This window comes from Rhopilema esculentum, chromosome 18 (assembly GCF_057945365.1).
Source record: "Rhopilema esculentum isolate cy_ngs chromosome 18, ASM5794536v1, whole genome shotgun sequence".
Classification (NCBI taxonomy): domain Eukaryota; kingdom Metazoa; phylum Cnidaria; class Scyphozoa; order Rhizostomeae; family Rhizostomatidae; genus Rhopilema; species Rhopilema esculentum.
In genome coordinates this window covers 3,006,964-3,034,720 of record NC_142832.1, presented here as the reverse complement: position 1 = coordinate 3,034,720, position 27,757 = coordinate 3,006,964, and the positions used below count along the sequence as shown (strand labels likewise).

Below are 27,757 nucleotides of genomic sequence, written 5' to 3'. Positions count from 1 at the left end.
TATTAGGCATACCAATTTACTCTTATTTTGCAAACATTGCAAAAGGCACTGTTGCATATGATTTATGTAACACATATATCGAGCCAAGAGAGGATACTGACCCTGCTAAGAAACCAATTCATCTCTTCTCTCTCTCTAGGTACCATGCCCATCATGGGCGTTAGTGGTCATGGCCTTCCACTTTCTTTGATTTTTTGCAGCATGTAGCATGTCATTTGTTGTCATGATATAATTTTCTGTCATGGATGGTAACATCATTTGTCTCTGCCTTTCTCTCGCTTTCTTGCCTTGAAATCATCTCTCGTGGTCATCAAATAACCCTGAAAATGATCTCTTTCAGCCATTTATTCAAGCCACATTGCTCAAGCTTTTTTCAAGAACAAAAAATCTGTATCTGTACCATAAAAAATGAAGCAGTCAACAACTTCTTTTCAAGTAGTTTCTAGCAGGGTGGTTAATAATAAAGCAGACTCAATTATTTCGATCAAGAAACCTGAAGATCTTGTCAGTACAGCTGATGATTCTCTTTCTGTCATTGATAATTGCCAGTATTGTTTAATGATAAAACAACAGGAGCAGTGACAACATTGCGCTAAAAGTGACCATATTTTCGGCATAAAAGCTATACCTGTATCTGTATGCTGAGACTGGGAATTTCCGAAAGACTAGGAGTTCATTTTCATCTTAGGACTCCATTGGTAAAATTTATAATAGGCAAGCAGCACTGATTGGGCAACCTCAACAGTCATGTGCTCGCGTTTCTGATTCACAAATTTACACAAATTGTATGATTTCTGTTCTATTGAAAAAAATTATAATCATAATTTACTAGATACATCTTCAACATTTTCCAAGAGAAATCTTTTTATAGCTTTCCATGCATGCTCCTGTGCCGCAGAATGCTCAATTACATTCCCTCCCCATAAACAATGAAGTTTATAACTTGGAAAGTAAGCAATACGACACATTGGCATAAAAGGAACTTCGATTAAATGCCCCGTGCCTGGATAATGAAGGATAGTTGCAGACTCTCTGCCATGTTCATTTAGCCTCCTCTGCATTTTTCTTGCACAATCAGACGTATTAGGACACATGTCATCATCCCCTGTGACTAGCATGATCTTCCCTTCGACTTTTTCAACTGGAATCTTGCTGTTTCGAATTTCAACAGGGTCCAGTTTGTTAAGATCCACAGAGACAACTTCATTCTTTTCATTTATATGGCAATGCTCTCCTCTGATCTCCCTAACAAGGCCTCTAATTTCCCCCCTATACTCAAGTGGAATTATCAAAATGTCAGCTGTAGAAATACCAACAACAGCCCTCACAAAGGGACATTCTGCACCAACATTCAAAGCAATCTGGCCACCAACTGAAACACCTATATATCCAATGCCAGATGAATAAACCCTGTCATGACTTGCAAACCATTTAACAGCCTCGATGAAATACTCCAAATCAATATTTTCTGGGCTTTTAGGCAGATCTTTGTATCCAAAATAGGCCAATGCAAACGTGACAAATCCATTAGATGCCAAAATGGCTGCCCTAGACTCAATCAGATCCCCATGAGAACCAAACATGTCAATGACACCTGTTATGGGATAATAAAAATTAAAGTTTTGGCCATGACCAATGCTTAGGCTGATTTATCGAAGCATTCTTCTAGTCACCGTAAGCAAAGGCTTTAGGAGGACATAAAAAGAATCCAAAAACACACCCATTTTTGACAAAATGATTTGAACTTTGAAAGCATTATGTTTCCATCTTATTGTCCATTATTGTCTTTACCTATTATCATGACCATTGCTACAGAGGGGTTTGGTGGAAGGGTTGTGACATCCCCTTGAAGAAAATTTTATTGCAAAAACAAGAAGTATTTTGCCGTTTGCTTTTTCTTGTCATCAAATTTTCAGATCTATCGGCTAATAAGGAAGGCTCAACCTCTTTATTGGCAAATAGGATGTGAGGGGTTGTGCACAAAAGCAAGCAACCGTCCAGCCAATATTCCTTAGCATTTGGCAGAGACTCTCCTTTCTCTCCTTTCTCTTTTCGTTACATAAACGATTTACCAAATTATTTCTCAAAACTTCTATTTTATTTGTTTGCAGCTGATACAAATATTTACTTTAAAGGTGAAAATTTTGATGTGCTTCAAGAGTAGTTAGGAAAAAAGCAAAAAAAGATAGATAATGCATTGCTTGATTTGAACAAGCCATCATTAAACTGCAAATTATTTTGCCAATGTGTTCATAAAGAAAACTTACATTGTTATTTTTAATTCTCCCAGACATTCCTCTGAAAATATAACCATTAAAGTTTGAAGGCAACCCACAAGACAAACTAAGAATGTCAAATTCCTTGGTATAAGATTTAGATTAACATCTTAATTGGAAATATCATTTGCTTGAACTTTCCAAAAAACTATCTAGAACTTATGGCACCTCCTTAAAAAATTGAGAGGGCTTCTCCTTAAGAAATTCCCTGTATGCTATAAGTTAACTATATTTTTTCTTACATCCCTTTTATTGTTTGTTGTCATATTAATTTACAATTAATTAGCTTATTTTGAAAATGTTTGTATTTAGTGGAATTTTAAAATTATAAGCTGAACTGAACTGAACTGAACAAGACACCGTAGCGCATTAACAGTCAAATAATCAGTCATCGCATATATTGGCCTGACTTCAAAAGTTTAAATTGAAAACGTACCTGGTAATTTTCTGCTTCCTTTTGGAACAAACAATGTCCCCCTTATGCGGCCAACACTTATCTCCTTGCGTTCTACATGATCAGCAAGATATGTTCGTAAAATTTTCGTTTTTGCTAGAGGCTCAGGAAGCTTTTCCACGGCTTGCTTCGGGTTATCTGCATTCCCCTGAGACATAACGTGCCTGTCAAACAAGAAAACCCTAAATTCCATCGGTTTAGTGACATCTTCTGCAATAAACCTGACCCCTTTTCGTTGGCCTGGTACTGCTAACATGCTCCAAAATAAACCCATGTTGTCAATGCCTTTGTAGGTACCTCCAAAAGAAGAATCTCGTGACAAATTCAATTCGCCATCTCTGTCTGCGATGTAGTGTCCATATGATTCAAAAAGCTCTGATTTGTCAGAATTGAGCTCAACTCGCAAGGTTACACTTTGAAATGGGCTCAAATTTTTCACTTTAATCTGAATCCTTTGATCCACGAGCACTGGACATTTCGGTGCAATTATTGTCGATAACATTCTTACTTTCAATTTATCAACCCTACGTAAGGAATTACCCATCACTTGCCTTAAGTCTTAGTGCATTATTATGTCAAATCACCGCAGTTGTTCACCTATAAAATTTGCAACATAAAAGCTAGGAATACGTTCTAGACTGTAGGGTCATTAAGGTATCGGCACCAGCAACAGCAACAGCAACAACAACAGCATTTGACCTTTAAAGGCAGTAGGAGGTGCTAGATATATTAGGATACGCGGGGGAACTTTGTAGGGTAAAAGGGCATGTAAAATATTACATTACCGGAAAATATGAAAAACTAACACGCGACAAACTAATATGTCCTAAACAAAGAGAAGCATAAACAAATATAGGCATAAACGCAAGACTGACCTAAAATAAAATAAGTTCCTATATTACATATTGACAAAAAATAATAATCATAATTTACTAGATACATTTTGAACATTTTCCAAAAGAAATTCTTTTATAGCTCTCCATGCATGCTCCTGTGCCGCAGAATGCTCAATTACATTCCCTCCCCATAAAAAATGAAGTTTAAAACGTGGATAGTAAGAAATGCGACACATTGGCATAAAAGGAACTTCGATTAAATGCCCGGTGCCTGGATAATGAAGAATAGTTGCCGGCTTCCTGCCATGTTCATTTAGCCTTCTCTGCATTTTCTTTGCACTATCAGACGTATTAGGACACATGTCATCATTCCCTGTGACCAACATGATACTCCCTTTGACTTCTTCAACTGGAATCTCGTTTTTGTGACATTCTGCAGGGTCGACGACTATAGAAACAGCTTCATTATTTTCATTTATAAGGAAATGCTCCAGTTTGAGTCCCCCAACCACGCCTCTAATTTCCCCTTGATACTGAAGTGGAAGTATCATAGAGTCAGATGTAGAAATACCAACAACAGCTTTCACCAGGGAACATTCTGCGCCAATCTGCAAAGCAATCTGACCGCCAGCTGAAACACCTATATATCCAATGCCAGATGAATAAACCCTTTCATGACTTGCAAACCATTTAACAGCCTCGATGAAATACTCCAAATCAATGTTGTTTGGGCTTTTAGGAAGATCTTTGTATCCAAAGTAGGCCAATGCAAATGTGACAAATCCATGAGATGCCAAAATAGCTGCCCTAAACTCAATCAGATCCCCATGAGTCCCAAACATGTCAATGACACCTGTTATGAGGAAAAAATATTACAATATTTAATTCTACCACAAATAGCTTGTTGGAGAGACGAACTAGCATTGTCTGAAGGTTATAAGCAAGTATCAGATCGAAAGACGAACAACGTTTATAGAAAAGTTTTTCATGAGAAGTGTAAGAATGAAACTCTGGCATATTTGAGTTTACTTTGATATAATAAAACTTTGAATAAATGCTGTGAGGTGCTACAAGGTGTAAAATCTGTCTATAAACCGTCACCCTAATGAGCAAGTGCATATGATTCACTCACAGCATAGGGCTGAAATCTTGATTGGCTGAGAGCTTGCGCTAAATCACGTGACCTCTCTCGCCGCTAAGCCAATCACAGCCCCGGAAAGTGTAAACATACTTTCACCCTAGTTCAAATCGAAAACGCGGAAAATGCGGAATTCTCATTCCTTTACAAATAAGGTCTTATATTTCAATTCTTGAAAGAGCACTTTTTCTTTGTTTATGAATTTCTATTCCAGAAGCTTGAAGCAAAATTTCACTCTTCTGCGTGTTCCGCGTTTTCGACCTGGCCGATATATGACTGACTTAATAGAAATTTATGATATGTAACTTAACCTTGGAAATCTAAATGTAAGACCTGTACTACTAAAACAATCTCATCATCTGACTTAAATTGATGTTGCAGTTGTCATTGGTTTCTGGTCATTTCATCATTTAACATTTCATGATTCATGCTGGAATTATATTTTACCACTTATTTTCATTTAAATTAGAGGTAAAAAAGGTGATCCGGAATCACCTCAATTTATTTTGATGTTTTGATGATTTATTTCGTCAAAAAACTGTTAGGTTTGAATGGCGTTAAATGCTCTTGCAGCCACAAAAGCTGTGCTAAACTTTATAAAAGGCTTAAAAACTCATTTTATACCTCTCTTGTCATCAAATTAGCAAATATAATTGGTTATTAAAGGTTTCCGCGTTTTCCTCGTTTTCGATTTTCACCCTCGTTCGAAATCGAAAACGCAGAAAACGCGGAAATCGGTCCCAGCCGATTTCCCGAGGGGTTTTCCTACACAATTTTGTCTGTGCTTGATAAGAAAACAAATCGGGGACATTTCATCATTACATTACTGGTCTAACCGGTGAAAAAGGTGGAAGATTTGTGCCAACATAAGAGATGTTTATGACAAACTGCGTTGTTGCTCTTCCAGCCACAAAATCTGTGCTAAACTTAATCAAAGGCTTTATAACTCATTATATACCTCTCTTGCCATCAAATTAGCAAATATAATTGGTTATTAAATGTTTCCGCGTTTTCAATTTTCACCCTCGTTAGAAATCGTCTGCGTCTGCTGCTCCGATAATTCAGAATCTTGGCTGGTTAACCATCAGAAATCTTGTAAGAAAGGAGACAGCCACGCTAACTTACAAATCTCTAAATATGCTTGCACCAGACTATTTGAGAAAATTATTCGAAAAATGTTCGGATGATAGAGAACGGTTTCTGCGTTCATCAGAAACTGATCTTAAGATACCGCTGCTAAAAACAATAAATGGCCAAAAGGCTTTTTCTTATCGCGATCCAAAACTGTGGAATAATCTAGAAAGGGCTACCAAATTGGCCCCCTCCCCGAAAACCTTCAAGGAACAACTATAGTCGGGGACAACTTTTATTTCATCTTTACGTTCACTTTTTATAGCCTTAGTATTATTAGATATTGTAAATTAGGTTTAATTGGTAAATTTCTTTTGTTACTAGTATTTTAACATAGTTATTAGCTCTTATTTTATTCTTTTAAACAGGTCAGGTTGAAAAACATATGTATGAACCTTTAAACTGTATAAAAATTATAAAATGAAATGAAAAAAAAATCGAAAACACGGAAAACGCGGAATTCTCATTCCTTCAAAAATAAGGTCTTATATCTCAATTCTTGAAAGAGCTTTGTTGCTTTGTTTATGTCTTTTCATTCCAGAAGCTTCAAGCAAAATTTCACTTTTCCGCGTGTTCCGCGTGTTCCGCGTGTTCCGCGCTTTCCGCGTTTTCGACCTGGCCCCTTTTTCTTTGTGTCTCTGTCCTAGCTTTCCTGAAATTTCAGTCTCCCTTTCTCAGAGATTATGCAGACGCCAAGGGTTTATCCAGTTTTACAGAAACTGTGACTTTGAAAGCATAAATTGAAAACGTACCTGGTAATTTTCTGCGTCCTTTAGGAGCAAACAATGTCCCCCTTATGCGGCCAACACTTATCTCCGTGCGTTCCACATGATCAGCCAGATATGTTCGTAAAATTTTCGTTTTTGCTAGAGGCTCAGGAAGCTTTTCCACGGCTTGCTTCGGGTTATCTGCATTCCCTTGAGACATAACGTGCCTGTCAAACAAGAAAACCCTAAATTCCATCGGTTTAGTGACATCTCTTGCAAGAAACCTGACCCCTTTTCGTTGCCCTGGTACTAACAACATGCTCCAAAATAAACCCATGTTGTCAATGCCTTTGTAGGTACCTCCAAAAGAAGAATCTCGTGACAAATTCAGCTCTCCATCTTTGTCTGCGATGTAGTGTCCATAAGATTCAAAAAGGTCCGATTTGTCAGAATTGAGCTCAACTCGCAAGGTTACACTTTGAAATGGGCTCAAATTTTTCACTTTAATCTGAATCCTTTGATCCACGAGCACTGGACATTTCGGTGCAATTATTGTCGGTAACATTCTTACTTTCAATTTATCAACCCTACGTAAGGAATTACCCATCACTTGCGTTAGGTCTTCGTGCATTACGATGTCAAATCGCCGCAGTTGTTTAACTATAACGTTTGCAACGTCAAAGCTACGAATAGGCAGGCTGCTTCTTTATGCTGCTTCCAAGAGAAATCAATAACGTCTCAGCGTAATCAATAGGCCGATTGACCTTTGTCTGTGCCTTTGTCTTAAAACCCTTAATATTTGTACAATAACTGAATAATCCGTTTGCAGGACTCATAGATCAAATTCTATTTCTAAGCGGGTCCTGCGGATAGACAGGGAAATTTGCATAACCACCTAGCAACCTGCCTAACTGGAACAAGCCCAGTGCGAACCCACGATGAAGGGGGGCAGGGTGCCATGGCTCCCCACTTTTTTGCAAAACAATATAGCTAGCAAAACAACTCTTTTGTTATTAGTGTAATGTTTTCCCTTGCCCCCCCTCCCCCCCTCCCCCCCCTCACTATCCAACCTGCATCGGAGCCCATGCAGTGCTCAATCATACAAGAACTTCCTCTTTATGCTCAAACGATTTCCTGAAAAATCCTTATATTTTTTTAAAATCCCTTCTAAAAAACGAAAAATCATCCCGGTTTCCCTTTTACATGATTCATATGGATTAATAACCTTTTTCCTCAATTTTTAGTTCAAGTAACTAAAGAAATTTTCCTTGTGTTGTCTTGAACATACGAGCTTTGATTAATTATTTTCATTTGCTCAGTTTCGAAACGTTTCCCTCGCTAGTTTTGAAATTATTTTGGAAGCTTTTTGGAGCTTACGAAACGTTAATGACTGGTGGGTATCAACAACAGAGATCTGACATCGTAAAATTTACTGCTAGAACATTTAAATTTGGCAACCTAAAAGTACACCACGATATAGAGTGACGTCGCCCTCTTGGTGCACCCGTAAAAATCTGCGTCATTGGAATACCTCTTGTAAAAATGTAAATAATAGTAGACTGGGCCTAGCTCCTGGCTCCAATGTAGCCCCACTTCCTGCCCCTTCAACAGAAAATCTCCCTAAAGAGAGAACAGAAGGAAAATTTATGTTTGAAGTAACATTGTCTTTTACACCTGTAGTTGGACACGTGCACTACATTTGGAGATTTTGTCACAATATCACATAGATTTATATTACCAAAGTGTTTGCAAAACTTGACTATTTTTCGTCGAAATCAGGGCTAGAAAGGCAATTTGCTGCCTTTTCGAACAGAGTAGGTCAATATGCAAGCCTTCTGAATTTTCTTCTGGAAAATCTGCCAGCATTAGGTCTATAAGGTGTGAAAATCAGGCTAGCAGCAAGTTCAAATGGCTGGTTCCGTCATAGTGTACAAACTTTCGGTGCCACATAAGCTGTGGGATAGCTACACAGCTGAGTGACGTCACATCGTTCTACAGGAACCAAGCAGCTTTTTCGTTCGAGTTGTTTACAATATTGTAGCCACTGCAAGGCATCGTTTAACTTCTATGGAATTTCATATCTATCTTTTAATTGAACAAGCTTCTGACTCTACAAGTTCATTTTCTACCTCATCATCTGTAATCATAACAAAAATTTTCTCATTAGTTGTTCTTTATAAACGCAGCTTTTCGACGGTTGCTCGACTCGACTCGGCAAAAACAGATTTACTAGCCTTGTCACATGACCACGATAGCCGCCTTGTATCGGGCCTGTATCCTTTTCTTTTTTGTAAGTCTCAAAATTCCTTTATTCACTGATTGGGTAGCCGTGTCAAGGGAAAGTGATGGAGTTGAGGTATTTTTCTGAGCAAAAGAAAGCAAATCACTCTTAGAAAAGGGCCTGGACAAAAAGAACATATATACATATTTAACGATAAATACAACACAAAAAAACCGGCACAACTCGGTACAACCATATTGACAAATCCTGCGGCAGGTTCAGCATGAAAAAGAGATCACAAGATTTGTTGGGGCTTCCTTGAGGTTAGATTAGATTGAGGTTAGAATCCCTAAAAGGTTAGAATAGCGAAAAGGGTTCCAAGTAAACAAAAAGTCATCTACTTAAATCTAATATTACGTAAGATATTTGGGTGTATTAAAAGGACTCTATGAAGATTGTACAAAAATTGAAGTGCAAATGTTCAAGTTGCTTCTTGCCTTATTAAATTCAGCATATCAATTTCTCTATCCCTCTTTTTCTTCCTTTTCTTTTTTCTATCTTTTGTTATTTTCTGCCATGACAAAAATTTTCCAACTAATTGACTGTATTTACCCTATTTTTTATGTAAACTTAGAATTATAATTTTAAATTAGTCATTAAAGCCTCAAATTGTAAAAATGTTGCTGAATAATAATTTGAATTAGTATTTAAAAATCATTTGAAAATTTTCATAGCTGTTTATATTATAGTGCCAGCACCACATGAGCTTTCTAAATTTCAGAATTTTCTACACAAATTGTATGATTTCTGTTCTATTGAAACAATAATAATCATAATTTACTAGATACATTTTGAACATTTTCCAAAAGAAATCTTTTTATAGCTGTCCATGCATGCTCCTGTGCCGCAGAATGCTCAATTACTTTCCCTCCCCATAAAAAATGAAGTTTATAACGTGGATAGTAAGCAATGGGACACGTTGGCATAAAAGGAACTTCGATTAAATGCCCAGCGCCAGGATAATGAAGAATAGTTGCCGGCTTCCTGCCATGTTCATTTAGCCTCCTCTGCATTCTTCTTGCACATTCTGACGCATTGGCACCATCATCATCTCCTGTAATCAACATAATCTTCCCTTCGATTTTCTCAACTGGAATCTCGTTTTTGTGACATACTGCAGGGTCGACGTCTATAGAAACAACTTCACCATTTTCATTTTGAAGGCAATGCTCCAGTTTGAATCCCCCAACCACGCCTCTAATTTCCCCCTTATACTGAAATGGAATTATGATATAGTCAGGTGTAGAAATACCAACAACAGCTTTCACCAGGGGACATTCTGTGCCAACATTCAAAGCAATCTGACCGCCAGCTGAAACACCTATATATCCAATGCCAGATGAATAAACCCTTTCATGACTTGCAAACCATTTAACAGCCTCGATGAAATACTCCAAATCAATGTTGTTTGGGCTTTTAGGAAGATCTTTGTATCCAAAGTAGGCCAATGCAAATGTGACAAATCCATGAGATGCCAAAATAGCTGCCCTAAACTCAATCAGATCCCCATGAGTCCCAAACATGTCAATGACACCTGTTATGAGGAAAAAGAATTACAATATTTAATTCTACCACAAATAGCTTGTTGGAGAGACGAACTAGTATTTGTCTGAAGGTTATAATCGAGTCTCAGATCAAAAGACGAACAACGTTGATAGAAAAGTTTTTCATGAGAAGTGTGAGAATGAAACTCTGGCATATTTGAGTTTACTATGATATAAGAAAACTTTTATTAAATGCTATGGAGTGCTACAAGGTGTAAATTCTGTCCATAAACCTTCACCCTAATATGCAAGTGCATGTGATTCACATTTCCATTGGTTCACACAAATGGATAGAATAATAGCCCCAGACAGTAAGAATTTAGACTCGTCTCCCCAACAATACTGCAATATTGATGCTTTGTTGCAATAGGCATTAAGCCTGGTTTTCATATTTATCATAATTCGTGTGCGATGATCCCAGGTGCGATTCCCCTTCCCTGATGTTTTGGACACCAATGATTTTCCACGATTGGCAAATGTGCACCCTACACCTCATGTCAGCTCAATTGCTCAATTTGATTGGTGACACAGCAGCTAAATGCTGCCTCCAAGTTGTTGCATTCTTGTCACTGGTAGAGAAAGTGTATTTCATTTTCCAAATTGATATCAAGAGCATAACAATGATCTTAGGAAACGTGCTGCTGTAGAGACATTTCTTTCAAACATAGAAGACTTTCTGTGTTGTGGTATTCTAGGCAACTAGGCAATATGAGGCAAAATGAGACACATAAGAGAGCACATTCAATATACTGATAAAATAAAGTTGGATTAAACATAATCCTTTTTTTAGACAATTTTTTGCAGTTGGTTTCTGGTGGAGAACAGATGCAATTTCAGTTTCCGGGCAAAAATTTGTAAATGTAGTAGATTGTTTGATGACGCAGGGAATGTTGTTCCAGGATCTGCATATCTAACTGATCTTAAACCATATTGCAGGGTATTTTCTTGAGTCATAAAAATATCACCTTTGGAAGCTTGTCTTGTATCATAGTGATGAACAGATGTCAAAGTTGCAAAAAAATTGTGATAAAGGCGAGGAGAAACCATGTTTACAGATTCATAAACAAATGTAAGCAGCTTTAACTCAAACAAGTCCTTCAGTTTAAGAATTTTCAAATCAGAAAATATTGGCCTAGATGGAGATGAAAAACTCTTGAAGGCAATAGCTCTAACAACTTTCTTCTGCAGAAGATGGATTGGATTTGTATGCACTTCATGAGTAAGACCCCAGGCAATGACTCCATAATGGAGAAATGAGGAAAATAAAGAGTTATATAAAGAGATTAGGACACTAGTAGGTGAAAGATACCTTACTTTGAATATACCACAAGTTCCTGATAGCTTTTTGGAAAGTTTGCTTATATGATATTTCCAACTTAAATTTTCATCCAAAAGGAATTTGACATATTTAGCCTGTTTAACATGCTGATTACCAATTTTTAAATTGATACTGTGATTCAAAGGGTTTTGAGGTGAGTGAAAAATGACAACATTTGTTTTATATACATTCAAGGCAAGTTTATTAGCATCTAGCCATTTTTTGTCTAAGCCCCTTGTTGACCACTTTTTGAAGAGTATTTAGGCTGTCTGATTCAAAGTAGATGTTTGTATCATCAGCAAAGAGATAGAAATATAGTTTGGAAGATGAACTGGGAAGTTCATTTATGTAAATTAGAAACATAAATGGACCAAGGACAGAGCCTTGTGGTACACCACAAGTAATATTGCGATGACTGGAGTTGTAGCTATTTACTGAAACATACTGACTTCTGTTACTAAAATAAGAGGTAAACCTGGCTAAAGCTGTGGCTCGAATGCCATAATGATGAAGTTTGTTAAGGCGAATCTGATGATTAACAGTATAAAAGGCTTTTTGTAAGTCAAGGAAGATTCCACATCCAAATTTCTTATTATCCAGAGAATTCTTGTTGTTTATAAATTCAACAAATTCCAGTTTGGCCAAATCTCCCTGTTTTTCTCAACAAAAAATGTGAAATTGCTATGTTTTGAAAATTTTAGGAATATGCTACAACTGCAAACATTTTCATTTATTGATATAAAAAATAATATAACACAATTAGTGATACTGTGTACATGCTGTTAACCAAGACTGATGATAAATATAACTGACTGAAACAGATATATGATATGTAACTTTACCTTTGAGATCTAGATGTGAGACCTGTACTACAGAGGCGTCACTTGGGGGGGTGACCGCCCCCCCAATACTTTGGAGGACAATGGTCTTTTGTTCTTAAACAATGGGAAATGTGACGTCATCTTATTAAATAATAGGCTTGCCCCCCCAATATTTGATCAAGTGTCCGCCCCTGCTATACTACTAAAACCATATCATCACCAGACCTTAAATGATGTTGCAGCTGTCATTGGTTTCAGTTCATTTTTTCATTTAACATTTGATGATCCATGCTGGAATTATATTTCACCACTTATTTTGATCACCCTTTTTACCTCTAATCAAAAAGTATAAACTGAGAACGTACCTGGTAATTTTCTGCTTCCTTTTGGAACAAACAATGTCCCCCTTATGCGGCCAACACTTATCTCCGTGCGTTCCACATGATCAGCCAGGTATGTTCGTAAAATTTTCGTTTTTGCTAGAGGCTCAGGAAGCTTTTCCACGGCTTGCCTCGGGTTATCTGCATTCCCTTGAGACATAACGTGCCTGTCAAACAAGAAAACCCTAAATTCCATCGGTTTGGTGACATCTCCTGCAGTAAACCTGGCCCCTTTTCGTTGGCCTGGTACTGCTAACATGCTCCAAAATAAACCCATGTTGTCAATGCCTTTGTAGGTACCTCCAAAAGAAGAATCTCGTGACAAAATCAGCTCTCCATCTTTGTCTGCAATGTAGTGTCCATATGATTCAAAAAGCTCAGATTTGTCAGAATTGAGCTCAACTCGCAAGGTTACACTTTGAAATGGGCTCAAATTTTTCACTTTTATCTGAATCCTTTGATCCACGAGCACTGGACATTTAGGTGCAATTATTGTTGGTAACATTTTTACTTTCAATTTATCAACCCTGAGTAAGGAATTACCCATCACTTGCCTTAAGTCTTCGTGCATTATGATGTCAAATCATCGCAGTTGTTTACCTATAGAATTTGCAACGCCAAAGCTAGGAAATAACGTCTCAGCGCAAGCCATAGGCCGATTGACCTTTGTCCGTGCCTTTGTCTTATCACCCTTAACCTTTGTGTACAATAACTGAATAATCCGTCTGCAGGACCCACAGATCCTATTCTATTTCTAAGCGGGTCCTGCGGATAGACAGGGAAATTTGTATAACTATCTAGCAACCTGCCTAACTGAATAATTAAAGTTTAAATTATTAAAAGAACAAGCCCAGTGCGAACCCACGATGAAGGGGGGCAGGGGGCCATCAGTGGCGTACCCAAAGGAGAGAATAGAGGGGTCCGGACCCCCCCCCACTTTTCTAAAATATGATCCTCGAGATTTGTCCAAAAACGATGTAAAACTCATTGGGGGTGTAGTTTACCGTATGCTTGTGTCAATAACAATTGTAAAATACTTTGTTAATTACTGTAGTTAACATGAATCAATTAATGGCGGAAAATTTTTCAAAAAGGGCGTTTCCCTATATTTGCGAGTGTTTTGGAAGGCGTGGTCCGAAAAATTTTCTGGGGACTTCGCCCCAGACACCCTCACTACTCCGGCCCTGGGTACGCAACTGGGGGCCATGGATCCCCAGTTTTTTGCAAAACAATAGAGCTTGCAAAACTGATTGATTGTGATGTTTTCCCTCGCCCCCCCCTAACTTAATATTGTAAATGTCATTATGAAAGCTTCTGACTCTACAAGTTCATTTTCTACCTCATCATCTTTAATCATTACAAAAATTTTCTCAGTTGTTGTTCGTTATAAACGCAGCTTTTCGACGGTTTTGCTCGACGCGACTCGGCAAAAACAGATTTACTAGCCTTGTCACATGACCACGATAGCCGCCTTGTATCGGGCCTGTATCCTTTTCTTTTTTGTAAGTCTCAAAATTCCTTTATTCATTGATTGGGTAGCCGTGTCAGGGGAAAGTGAAAAGGGCCTGAACAAAGAACATCAGCATCAATTTCAAACGTTCAATCTTATACAGAGAAGACAAAGAACATATATACATATATAACGATAAATACAACACAAAAAATCCGGCACAGCTCGGTACAACCATATTGACAAATCCTGCGGCAGGTTCAGCATGAAAAATAGATCACCAGATTTGTTGGGGCTTCCTTGAGGTTAGATTAGATTGAGGTTAGAATCCCTAAAAGGTTAGAATCGCGAAAAGGGTTCCAAGTAAACAAAAGATCATCTACTTAAATCTTATATTACGTAAAGAGATTTGGGTGTATCAAAAAGACTCTATGAAGATTATACAAAAATTGAAGTGCAAATGTTCAAGTTGATTCTTGCCTTATTAAATTCAGCATATCAATTTCTCTATCCCTCTTTTTCTTCCTTTTCTTTTCTCTATCTTTTGTTATTTTCTGCCATGACAAAAATTTTCCAACTATTTCATTGTATTTATTTTTATGTAAACTTTGAATTATAATTTTACATTAGTCATTAAAGCCTCAAATTGTAAAAATGTTGCTGAATAATAATTTGAATTAGTATTTAAAAATCATTTGAAAATTTTCATAGCTGTTTATATTATAGTGCCAGCACCACATGAGCTTTCTAAATTTCAGAATTTTCTACTCAAATTGTATAATTTCTGTTCTATTGACCAAAATAATAATCATAATTTACTAGATACATCTTGAACATTTTCCAAGAGAAATCCTTTCATAGCTCTCCATGCATGCTCCTGTGCTGCAGAATGCTCAATTACATTCCCTCCCCATAAACAATGAAGTTTATACATTGGAAAGTAAGCAATACGACACATTGGCATAAAAGGAACTTCGATTAAATGCCCTGTGCCAGGATAATGAAGAATAGTTGCAGGCTTCCTGCCATGTTCATTTAGCCTCCTCTGCATTCTTCTTGCACAATCTGAGGCATTGGCACTGTCATCATTCCCTGTAATCAACATAATCTTCCCTTCGATTTTTTCAACTGGAATCTCGTTTTTGCGACGTTTTGCAGGGTCGACGTTAATAGAGACAACTTCATTCTTTTCGTTCATAACGAAATGCTCCAGTTTGAATCCCTCAACCAGGCCTCCTATTTCCTGAAGTGGAATTATCATATAGTTAGGCGTAGAAATACCAACAACAGCCTTCACCAGGGGACATTCTGCACCAACATTTAAAGCAATCTGGCCACCAGCTGAAACACCTATATATCCAATGCCAGATGAATAAACCCTGTCATGACTTGCAAACCATTTTAGAGCCTCGGTGAAATATTCCAAATCCAAGTTGTTTGGGCTTTTAGGCAGATCTTTGTATCCAAAGTAGGCCAATGCAAACGTGACAAATCCATGAGATGCCAAAATGGCTGCCCTAGACTCAATCAGACCTCCATGAGTCCCAAACATGTCAATGACACCTGTTATGAGGAAGAAGAATAACAATTTTTAATTCTACCATGACTAACTTGTTGGAGACATGAACTAGCATTTGTCTGAAGGTTATAAGCAAGTTTCAGATCAAAAGACAACAACGTTTAAAGAAAAGTTTTTCATGAGAAGTGTGAGAATGAAACTCTGGCATATTTGAGTTTACTATGATATAATAAAACTTTTATTAAATGCAATGGAGTGCTACAAGGTGTAAATTCTGTCCATAAACCTTCACCCTAATAAGCAAGTGCATGTGATTCACATTTCCATTGGTTCACACAAATGGATAGAATAATAGCCCCAGACAGAAAGAATCTAGACTCATCTCCCGTACAATACTGCAATATTGATGCTTTGTTGCAATAGGCATTAAGCCTGGTTTTCATATTATCGTAATTCATCGAGAATGATTACAGGTGCAATCCCCCCCCCCCCCTGATGGTTTGGACATCAATGATTTCCTACAATTAGCAAAGGTTCACCCTACGCCTCATGTGCTGCTCAATTGCTCAATTTGATTGGTGACACAGCAGCTAAATGCTGCCTCCAAGTTGTTGCATTCTTGTCACTGGTATAGAAAGTGTATTTCATTTTCCAAATTGATATCAAGAGCATAACAATGATCTTAGGAAACTTGCTGCTGTAGAGACATTTCTTTCAAACTGATCATGTTACAAAGCAATTCAGCAGCGGACCATCGTTGTGGCAGAGAAGCTTCCGCCATGACTTTCCTATATCTGAAAACGTACCTGGTAAATTTCTGCCTCCTTTTGGAACAAACAATGTCCCCCTTATGCGGCCAACACTTATCTCTGTGCGTTCCACATGATCAGCCAGATATGTCCGTAAAATTTTCGTTTTTGCTAGAGGCTCAGGAAGCTTTTCCACGGCTTGCTTCGGGTTATCTGCATTCCCTTGAGACATAACGTGCCTGTCAAACAAGAAAACCCTAAATTCCATCGGTTTAGTGACATCTCCTGCAATAAACCTGGCCCCTTTTCGTTGGCCTGGTACTGCTAACATGCTCCAAAATAAACCCATGTTGTCAATGCCTTTGTAGGTACCTCCAAAAGAAGAATCTCGTGACAAATTCAGCTCGCCATCTTTGTCTGCGATGTAGTGTCCATATGATTCAAAAAGCTCCGATTTGTCAGAATTGAGCTCAACTCGCAAGGTTACACTTTGAAATGGTTTCAAACTTTTCACTTTAATCTGAATCCTTTGATCCACGAGCACTGGACATTTCGGTGCAATTATTGTCGGTATCATTCTTACTTTCAATTTATCAACCCTGCGTAAGGAATTACCCATCACTTACTTGCGTTAGGTCTTCGTGCATTACGATGTCAAATCACCGCAGTTGTTTAACTATAACTTTTGCAACGTCAAAGCTAGGAATACGCAGGCTGCTTCTTTTTGCTGCTTCCACGAGAAATCAATAACGAAATCAATAAATGCTGCCTCCACGACAAAGGCAAAGACAATACAGACAGACAGATTGACCTTTGTCTCTGCCTTTGTCTTATCACCCTTAACCTTCTGCAGGACCCACAGATCCTATTCTATCTCCATGCGGGTTCTCTCGGATAGACAGGGAAATTTGTATAACTATCTAGCAACCTGCCCAGGGGCGCAAATGCAAATTTTTTTAGGGGGGTGTTCTTTGAAGGGACCGAGTTTTCGCCACGATTGACCGATTTTTGCGATATAGATATTGTCGGGGCCGCTCTCCAGGGCCGTCGCGAGGCAATAACGTCTCAGTGCAAGCCATAGGCCGATTGACCTTTGTCTGTGCCTTTGTCTTAACACCCTTAACCTTTGTACAAGTGCTTCCACAAATGACAATGCGGGTTTCCTTAAACGAGGCTGAAATTTCCTCAGATTTCCTCAGACGTCATTTGAAATTTCCTCAGATATTTTCTTGAAAGTTCGAAACTTAATTTAGAGTGAACATAACAATTTTCGGTAAATTGAAGTTTTTTTTCAGCTATAAGCTTATCGTTCATGTCTATAGTGCCGAAGGGGGCAATATCAAGTCAGGGTCCATGTCCAATCATTTTAAGCGCATCAAACTGTACTTTTTTGCAAAGTTTCATACTGTTGTACCAAAGTACAACTGAAATACGATAATACCGTCTACTCTGGGGCAGTGTACCCCAGTCTGAATATAGAGTAAGGGGGCAATTTTCAGATGGTGTTTAAATCCTATCATTTTCTGCGTATCAGATTGTCACCTATTGCAAAGTTTCCTGGTATTGTACCTACTTTCAGCAAATATATCAAAATAACATCGTTAGTGGAGTCATGCGGTAAAATACCCGAGTCTAAAAATAGCCAAAGTGGGAATTTTCAGCCAGGGTCTATATCTTATCTTTTTCAGCATATCAAACTTATTTTGCAAAGTTCCATGCTGTAGTACTTAAGTACGACTGGGATGCGACAACCCCGTCTTTAAAGGTATCGAGCAAAGTACCCCAGTCTAAAAATAAAAAAGGGGGCAATTTTAGTTAGGTTCTGTACAGGCACGTAAATTATAGGGGGCGTGACGCCCTCCCCCTAAAGGTTGGAAAATCCAATTACAGTTGGAAAACTTGAAAGTTAACTTAAAATGTTTTCTAACTCTAATGACCAAATATGTGAATTTTATAACTTAGGGATTTTGGGATATTAAATGTTAAAATCTTAGACATTATTAAAATTCGAACTCTGGAGCAGACACATCTTCTAATCGTTTTAAATGTGAAGCCCTGGATCTCAAATTGCACCATTACACCGTTCTGTTTTCTTATTGACAGGGGTGAAGTTAAGTTGGATTATTTTGAATAGGCAAAGTGAATTTCTGGATAAGAAGTTTAAATTTTACTATCAGTATTGATTGAGCCTGCAGTTTTGAAGAAATCATACCCTTTATTGATCAGAACAATTGAAAATGGGATTTTTTTAAGAAACTACGAGTAGTCAATTCATTTAAAACATTAAAAATCTATCATTGCAAGTTCTAAAAGCTTCTTAACGAGTGTATGCTAAGCTACCCCTGTACTTTGTAGACCAAATTAAATCTTATCATAAATTGCTATGATAAAACTGATGAGAAGACACAAAACATTGATCAAAGAAGCGGCAGTCGAAGTATTTGATCAAAGAAGAGTGTTATATCTTACGAATTGGGCACATGCACTCACCTTCTGATCACCCTTTTCAGTTGCAAAACACAAAGGACATTCAGCCCTCTGAAAATTGTAAAAAGTTTCCTTCGATCAAGAACAAAGATGAAATTGTCGATTCCTTGATGCTTCTTTATTGTGAAGAAGACATTTAATATAAAACTGATCTGCAGCAAATAGCTTTAAGATGAGCAAAGTAGAAATAGAATGGAATCGCTGTTAATTGACTTGAAAGAATATTACTTTTTATAGTTAAATATATCAAGGATCTTATACTGGTTTGACTTTTATGTTGCTTTACTTCTTACGAAAAGATAAAATTTTCGTTTTACGTTAATCAAAATTTAGAGATTTCTTTTATCTTCATAGTGCTTTTATGCTTAAGACTAATTATTACGAGTAAAATGTTGGTTATAATACAGAAACTAGAAATCGGGAATGAGGCTATTTTCAAAAACCAATTCAGTAGGCTCAGTAGATTAACAGATCGAGAGAAAATTTTTTCAAGTGAAGTTGAAATTTTCATTCTTCCACGACCCCCCAAAATTATCCACTTGTTTACGTCCCGTTCTGTATCCTATCTTTTGAACCGTATCAAACCGCTCCCTGTTGTAAAGTTTCGTGCTATTGTACTTACTTTCAGAAGAGATATTGCAATAACGCCATTAGGGGCTTGGTGCAAAGAAACCCGGTATCAAAATAGCCAAAGGGGGCAATTTTCAGTTGGGTTCTATATCCTGTCTTTTTAAGCGTATCAAACTACCCCTTTTTGCAAATTTTCATACTGGTATTGCAATTTGCACAATTGTTTGACTAACAGCCCTGACTAAGTGGGATAGTGTGTTTTCGTGACGACGGAATCAGCTGCAACTGCAAATTCTTCGTGGTTTTGCAGAATCAGTCCATTAGAGGAACAGAGTCTTCCTTTGTATTTTACGAATAATCCATAATTTAAAACCTGCATGTTTGATGTTAGTTTTCCTATTGTGTGATTAGTATTCAACCAAAAAATTTCTTTCTAGAGATTTGCTACGCAGGCTTTACTAGTTCCTTAAGGTGAAACAGCCCCTTCAGGTAAAAAAGCCCCTTAAGGCCATGAGACCGTTGTACTTCGTTGATTCGGGTGAAAAATATTGAGGAAAACGATAACTACTTGTTGTACTACAAAAACCCCTACTACAAAGTCTTCTATGCAAAATAAGGACCACGGTGCCCCCTTTCCAATGGTTTACTTTTTGAAGTGTCCTAGAACTTATAAATGAAAAATACAAAAAGGCTGTGTCTTTAAAATCAAATTTATTTTCAGGATACTTTTATTGCTAGCAAGCAGGGGTGTAGTGCTAGAGGGTTCATGGGGGCTGGTCCCCTTGCTATTGCCGAGAAGTATCCCAATTCTACTTTTGCTATTGTTTTTTGCAACATTTTGCAAGAGACATCCCTTGTTATTTTGATAGCACTACACCTCGGCTAGCAAGGCAAAAGTACAATGATGCTTTGCTAAAAAACTTCTCTTTAGCATATGTTATTGACGGCTAAAGTAACAAATAACCATTAATAGGACCTTGAGAGGTTTTATATTCAGGCATAACCACGAATAAAGAAGTGAATGTAATTGGTGAGCGTTATAACAAGCTACCTAATTGGACAGCTGTTGGTTTTCTTCGTCCAGTCATCTTCAAGGAAGATGATTTAGTCTTTTTACCATTTACAAAAGATGTTCCAGGATGCTTTGCGATACAGCATCAAGCGGCGCTCATATAAGCTACTAAGAACACGCCTCTTGTGGTTAGTAAAATTGACGGAGTTTAATCGCATGGCCATGTTCCTTAGTGCAATGCAAAACATGCCAAGTCTCTTCCCTCACTTGGACGAAATGCAACAATTGGCACACACTAGCAGCGACATGTTTATGCATATTAAGAGATATGCCAAACAACATTCTGTTTGACTTTTGAATAAGAAACTAAAATCAGCAAGACTCTTTCAAGCAGCTGTGTATGTGCAAACTGTTTCATTATGGTGCAATGCCGCAAGCGAACAAATTCCATTAAAACAATCATTTTATGCATATTATAACTCCATATTTAAACTGATGCATCAAAACATACCAGACATGGTTTTAAAAAACCTAGTACAGACGATTAGCATTATAATTAACACAACAAGATAATGGAAGCATTCCATTGTATGCACAGGTATCTGGAAAAGCTCGAATGAAACTATTTTCCTTAGTTCGAAAGTAAGTTTTCAGGGATGTTATCTAAGTTTTCAGGGGTGGTATTTAAGTTCTCAGAGATGGTATTTAAGTTTTCAGAGATGGTATTTAAGTTTTCAAGGGTGGCATTTATATGGAGAATGGAGAGCCAGCCTATTCACCCAAGCCTCTGTTTTCTAAAAGCAAATGATAAAAGATTCTGAGTTCCTGTCTGCCTAAAATTCACAAAAGCTTGGCCTGCCTTAGATACACTAATGTCTAAATAAATGACAGATAAAAATGCCTGTTTGTCTGTACAAAAAACTGTTCTTTTTACTGCCCCAAAAGTCAGAACTGGTGAGCCAGTGGTTTGCCACTATGAGAAACTGATCCCTCAATTTTCTTCTGTTGTATAGCATTGTGAAAAAATGTGTCTGTAAAACCAACAAAATAAAATATTACCAAAAAACTATATTGAGAAATATAAAGTTTTTATCTTAATCTAAGTCTCTATAAAATTATGATACTGTTGATTGTAGTTTGGTAATTCTTTCGGTTAACATTACTATATAATACTTTTGCAATGCTACCGTAATCATGGCTTTTAAAACAGTTGAAATTAGCAAATAAGAAAATGGTGGCACAAAAACTGTTACTTATTTAGATAACTAATAAATCCTAGATAATTATAATATTCACATATTTCTTCACAATGCGATACGAAAGGTAAATGAAATGCGAGCAACACTTACAACTTTGGCATACATACAACAAATTTCAAATCAACTCAAATTGCTTTGACCTTTGTCAGTATTAAGAGCAAATCATTTCGAATTACAAGCAGTCCTTGCAAGCTCAATCTAGCACCTCCACAGGTGACTTAAAAATGCTTTGAGCGGACCAATTGAGCACTAATTCCATTATAACATGTTCTCTTAAATTCAATTTATTGAGCAACACAGAAATAAATCTCAATTTCCCAACTATCACTGAGTGATAACGGAACTAGAAAGTTTTTGGATTGAACCAGAAACCTTTTCCTAGGCTGTACTCTGCACCTAGAAATTTCATCTTGACCCTAATTTCAACAAGCACCAATCTTATTGTTCCACCCAAAGCCGGGGCCTGACAAGCATGCTTTGCCAAATATTTGAATGTGCATTCTGTCTTATGGGGACACAATGTTGTGGAAAGAGTTAAACATCAGGTTTAGAGGAATATAGTGAAAAGATAAAATTCAAATTGACATACATGCACCGATAGTCATCTATGAAATGTTTTGGGTACTTGCCTGATAAACACTTTATTTCTTGGCAAAGGAGATGCTCATTGCATGAGTTGGCGTGATTTTAAATCCCTGCAATGTTTCTCTTGCTTGACCAGCAACAGACTCGTTGTCAAACTCCACAAAAGCAATATCACTGCGTCCTGGAACCAATCTGACTTCTTTGAACCCTGGAAACCTAAAAGAATGATTCCCCCTTTTACCAAGCTGAAAAAGTGTCATATAGTTCAAGAAAGGGCCTTATATATTTTTACAGAGAAGCAACATGGCTGGTAATACTACATGAAGCATATACTCTACAACTAATACACCTGCAGGGATAAAAAGCAGCAACAACTTTGCATGCTTTGGATGGTAAAAAATGGCAGTGGTATGTTCAGTAAGAAAATACAAACTAAAACTGCTGATATGAACAGATCCAAGGTTATTTACTTACTGTTGGAACAGCATAGAAAGCATCATTTCGGTTGTTTCATCTGGGAGATTTGTCAAGAAAAGAATTTGATTTGGCACCTCTGGAGCTTGCTGAGTTGGCACAATAACTGGTGGAGCTACAGACAAACAAGACTTATTTTACAACAAATATCTCCAAATTTGCAGATAAGAAACTTGATTATAATTCAAACACTTTGACAGCAATATGTCAAAACTTATGTCAAATATTTCAAAACTTGGCTAATTACAATACCCTCTTCCATCTTTTCCAGACAAGCACAACTTTTGGGGTTATCTGGGTCATCAGGATGATTATGTAAAGTTTTGTCTCAAGGATATTTTTTTTAAAAAGGACACTGCATTTGAGGCAAATTTTTGGCAAAGAAATCAGTATTTCTTATGAGGATGTCTAGAATTTAAAAGAATTTCTTATAAGGATGTCTAGAATTTAAAAGACAAATGCTGTAGGCATCAATGCATTGTACCTATTCTTATTGCTCATGATTAACTGCACTTTAGCTAAGGTCAGTGACAACAATAAATGCAATAATCCTAATCAATGTAACTGTTCACATGGATGATTGTCCACACCCTCACCAATGCCCTGGCAAAATTATTGGCACAGGCTAATGACCACCCTCACAAAAACATGTCTCGGTCGCAAGAGACAGGAGGAGCATCTACAGAAAAATTAGTTCCTATAAATTGCAGAATTCCTGGTTGAAATGTCAAGTTACTAATGAAAACTGAGCATTGTGGCTTCATTATCCATGGTGCAGTAACCATGGTGCAAATTTGCAGTAACCATGCAGATAGAAAACCAAAAGTTAGGCAGTTATAGGCAGAGCCTTTCATCCTTTGGTACAATTTTGAGTATTTTAAATCAAAGGAGCATTTGGTAAATGATGTACAATCAAAGGTGTACAATTGGTTAACCAATAAATATTCTAACTGATCATCAAATAATGACATAAAATAAAATCTTTGAAGTAATAGATGGAAGTATGTCATGCGGTTTATGGGCTAATTGTTAAATTTCAAGGGTCCTCAAAATTGAAGAAGCGCGAGGAATTGGTAAAGCTTACCAATAGCATGTAAGAGACTACTTTTGTTAAAAGATGAAAACCCACTAAAACAGAAACTTTCCTTTGTTTTGGTAAGTCAATGGTGTGACATACTGCCTTTAGGGAACACAATGATTTGTATTAAGGTAACAAAATACTCCACCTACCTGTCTGAATGGGTGCTTGGACATTTTGTGTAGCAGGAGCTGGCTGCCTCTTAGCAGGTTTTGCTGATTTTTCTGTGAAATTAAAATTTAAATGCTTGTGAATTTTGCTTGGAAATCCCATATACACACCAAACTACACAAAAAGGTTTTAGCACCCTCAGTCCATTGATCTGTAAAAATCCTAGTTTCTTGATATGATCGGATTTTGGGAAAAAAAAGCCTAAATAAAATGTTGCCCTCAAGTGTTAATAAGTGGTGTCAAAGATTTACGAAGCACCTCAGCCAAGTTGCTTTCTCATAAAAACAAGATTCTTTAGGATTCACGCTTACAAAAGATGTAATACAGCTATGTCTTAAAAGCAGAAATCCTGTGCCTTACATGCAGTTAAATACAGCCATTCCTTTACATAATATAAATTTCCACCAAATTTGATTGAAAATCTATAAGGTGTATCATTTTTGCAATAGGAACTTTGGGGGAAAACCTGTTTCATTATTGTTTGGCAAATAAGTTGCATGGAAGCATATTTCATTGCATATTTCACATTTTGATTGCATATTTCATTCTGGATTTTGGGTGAATTTTTCCACCCTCAGTCACTACTCATGGCCATACTTCTTACAAGAATTTCATTGTCTTAAACCCAATACCAAGAGAACTAGCCATGAAAATTTAACTGTAGTCAAAACCTCCTTTGCTTAATCTGATTCTGAAGTCAAATGTTTAGTGCAAAGAAATTTTAAGCATTTTTCAAATCATGGTTGTAACTTGAATTGGTGTATTTAGATTCATACCTTCATCCGCTTTTCTTTTCTCTTTTTGCTTTTTCTCTCTTGGAACAAATGTACCTTCTACTTTTAATATTGCTTCTGATCTTGACTTGGCATATGCTATTCTCTACAAACAAAATTATTTAACTTTATCACAGTGAAAAGTGACAAACAAGATGAGCAATGAAACTTCCATGATTATGACAGGTCTGTGTTAAATATTTGGGAGCAGTTTTGTTTCTTACTTTGTCCATTTGTTATAGAGCACATTTGAACAGTTTCAGCCCATTCAAAATTTATTCAGTATTTCATGCATAATTCTCTCTTTCTTGTTATTACATGCATATTGTCTTGTAATTCACTTCCTAAACACAAGGGTTGAATGGACCAATCAAGGTCTTGAACTCACTGCTATATCATGATGATGTGTGACGATGGTAATTATGATAATGATTGTGATGATGAATGTTGTTTATTGATTAAATATTATTGAGTCATAAGATTACTAAGGATGGATGATGTTATTATAGTTAATTGATGTGACAGGCACAGTTTATGAAAAGTACATACCATTGGTTTTTCATAGAATGGAAACCCTTGCATTGATCTTAACGCATTTGTTGCACTTGCAATATCTTTGAAGACAACAAATGCCTGTCCCCTCATCTTCAGTGTTTTGAGGGCCACAATGTCAAGAATGGGCCCAAACTGTGAGAATATTGCATACAGTGATTTCTTCAACTCTAAAACAAAGATATTTTGCTGTTTATATATAACTACCCAAAACAGTTTAAATTCCATCATGAGTTCTAACCAAGTGGTAAAAACTTCCATATGCAAACAACCTAATAAATATATACCAAACAAATTGAGACTTGTGTCTATATTTTCTAAAACCATGATCAAGCTTGACTGACTCTCCTCGCAAGGCCTGTTCATATATAAATTAACATATATATATAAGTTTATCTTTTGGCTTATAGGGTAAAGATGTTTGTTGACCTCTGGTTATTATAAGGAAACACATTTAAGATTGGATTTTAAATTTCTCTAAACCAATCAAATTCTAAAAATGCAAGTATATACAATATAAATCATCTTAATAGTTGAAGCATTTATTGTTTTTTCAAACAGTTCACCCAATAATGGATCATGCTAAACCAGCTGGTCTAGAAATTTTTGTGCATCAGGTTCTGGTTGTGTATCCTTATGTTGGGTATTTGAGCATGCTGTGTGTAAGGTTGCGGGAGGGGGTTGAAAATACTGACTGACCAACCATTCTTTGCATCTCACTCCAGTGGAGGGGGGGGGGGGGGGCAATCAATTTGGCTAAAGCTAAACATTAACTGTTGGGAAATTTTTGTGGGTGAGCACATGCCAGACTGGAAACATTTTTGCATACTGGCAATATACTGCCTGCACACACATCTGTATCCTTTTGCGTATTGGCCGTGCAAAATAACTAGATAATAACATTTACCATTATTAACTATAATAATAACTAAGAATTTATGATTTCAGGTGGGCAGTCTCAAATTTTCAAAGTAAACTTGTCCGCTCACTAAACAAAGTTTCCAGTCTGGAGCACATGTGATGGTCTGTGGATAAGGGATCCTTTTCAGACAGGGCGCAAGAAATCCAGCATAGCTCCAGTGTGGAGTCCATTTAGCTTATGCCCGAGATACCTGGTGTAGACTAATGGATTTCCATTGTATTTCTATTGTTTATACGGCATGAGATTGACATGGATTCCACCCTGGGCATAGGGGTGAAGACTTGCAAGTTTCTCAGCCAGGGTAAATTGAGGGAGCACGTGAAGAAACACTTTGAGCTTTGTTGCACACATTTTTGCCAGCTGCCCAAGAAATCAAGTCTCTTCTTGTCCCAAACACTTCATCCACCCGTGCCCAAAAAGACTGTTTGACTGGCACCTTGTGCATAATTTTGCTGCCTTTGAAAATAAATAGGCCTGGACGTAATTGTCACATTACAATTGTGTTAACAATGACACTCACCAAATAAGGAGAACAGTATTGAAACAAAATAGATCGATAGTGAACATAATAAACCAACCTTCTTTTTTCACCTTTTCATTCAAGTTGTTTATGTAGATAGTTTCCTTAGGTGTAACGTCCATTTTGTGTACTTCCGATACGAAAATTTATTGTTCACAGCCACATGAAACTCCAAAAAATATTTCTCTTTACCTAGCTTTCATGTACAATTTGATACTCTCTGCGATTCCACCGATAATTAGTGATTGAAATTGTGAACGATTTGCATTATTTCCCCGCCATTATAGTCTTAGAAAAAAGGCCTAAATGCGCCAATACGAGGCATATTACCTCGCATTACCTCATCCCGCCATTTAGAGTTCAAGGCATTCCGCCCACTGATCTCGCCCGAATCCCGAATTCTTATGACAAAGTCACGCCCATTCCATGATCACATCCCAACTTACTGCTGACAATTGCGCCCCGAAAAATAAAAAATATTAAAAAATCATTTCATGCAGCTTCAACTTGTTTGTGAATTGTTTTTTATGTACTTACAAAAGCTTTGTCAATCTTTAATTCTTGTTCGGGATAGCAATCTCGGAGACAAACTTCATCGAAAATATTTTTGGACCTTTCTCAGAGTTTATGGACCAATGAAATGTTACGGACCAATCGACTTTTTTTTTATTTGCAATAATTCCTGTAAATGCTATTGGATATCGATAACAATATCTCCATTTATTTTTACTTCTCCTTATTCGTTTCGCT

The 27,757-nt window shown here is 37.1% G+C and overlaps 5 protein-coding genes across 5 annotated transcripts; all 5 read right to left on the bottom strand.

Annotated features, from left to right (window-relative positions):
• Positions 1-818: 818 nt before the first annotated feature.
• Positions 819-3,443, bottom strand: LOC135696663 (bile acid-CoA:amino acid N-acyltransferase-like). Its single transcript, XM_065216135.2, has 2 exons — positions 2,713-3,443; positions 819-1,594 (listed from the first exon to the last, which is right to left on the bottom strand). Exons 1-2 carry the CDS (start codon positions 3,272-3,274, stop codon positions 819-821), a joined length of 1,338 nt encoding a protein of 445 aa, XP_065072207.2. The 5' UTR covers positions 3,275-3,443.
• Positions 3,444-3,593: 150 nt separating this feature from the next.
• LOC135696659 (bile acid-CoA:amino acid N-acyltransferase) lies at positions 3,594-7,473 on the bottom strand. The gene is made up of 2 exons (XM_065216130.2): positions 6,588-7,473; positions 3,594-4,419 (listed from the first exon to the last, which is right to left on the bottom strand). Exons 1-2 carry the CDS (start codon positions 7,171-7,173, stop codon positions 3,653-3,655), a joined length of 1,353 nt encoding a protein of 450 aa, XP_065072202.2. The 5' UTR covers positions 7,174-7,473; the 3' UTR covers positions 3,594-3,652.
• A 281-nt stretch (positions 7,474-7,754) lies between these two features.
• LOC148958067 (bile acid-CoA:amino acid N-acyltransferase-like) lies at positions 7,755-14,328 on the bottom strand. Its single transcript, XM_089113761.1, has 2 exons — positions 12,872-14,328; positions 7,755-10,357 (listed from the first exon to the last, which is right to left on the bottom strand). The coding sequence occupies exons 1-2, from the start codon at positions 13,455-13,457 to the stop codon at positions 9,594-9,596; spliced, it is 1,350 nt and encodes a 449-aa protein (XP_088969887.1). The 5' UTR covers positions 13,458-14,328; the 3' UTR covers positions 7,755-9,593.
• Positions 14,329-14,471: 143 nt separating this feature from the next.
• On the bottom strand, positions 14,472-18,397 carry LOC135696660 (bile acid-CoA:amino acid N-acyltransferase). Its single transcript, XM_065216131.2, has 2 exons — positions 16,662-18,397; positions 14,472-15,899 (listed from the first exon to the last, which is right to left on the bottom strand). The coding sequence occupies exons 1-2, from the start codon at positions 17,221-17,223 to the stop codon at positions 15,145-15,147; spliced, it is 1,317 nt and encodes a 438-aa protein (XP_065072203.2). The 5' UTR covers positions 17,224-18,397; the 3' UTR covers positions 14,472-15,144.
• A 2,274-nt stretch (positions 18,398-20,671) lies between these two features.
• Positions 20,672-27,318, bottom strand: LOC135696669 (U1 small nuclear ribonucleoprotein A). Its single transcript, XM_065216143.2, has 7 exons — positions 27,066-27,318; positions 25,563-25,735; positions 25,017-25,119; positions 24,222-24,293; positions 22,992-23,106; positions 22,562-22,733; positions 20,672-21,704 (listed from the first exon to the last, which is right to left on the bottom strand). Exons 1-6 carry the CDS (start codon positions 27,127-27,129, stop codon positions 22,574-22,576), a joined length of 687 nt encoding a protein of 228 aa, XP_065072215.1. The 5' UTR covers positions 27,130-27,318; the 3' UTR covers positions 20,672-21,704; positions 22,562-22,573.
• Positions 27,319-27,757: the final 439 nt, after the last annotated feature.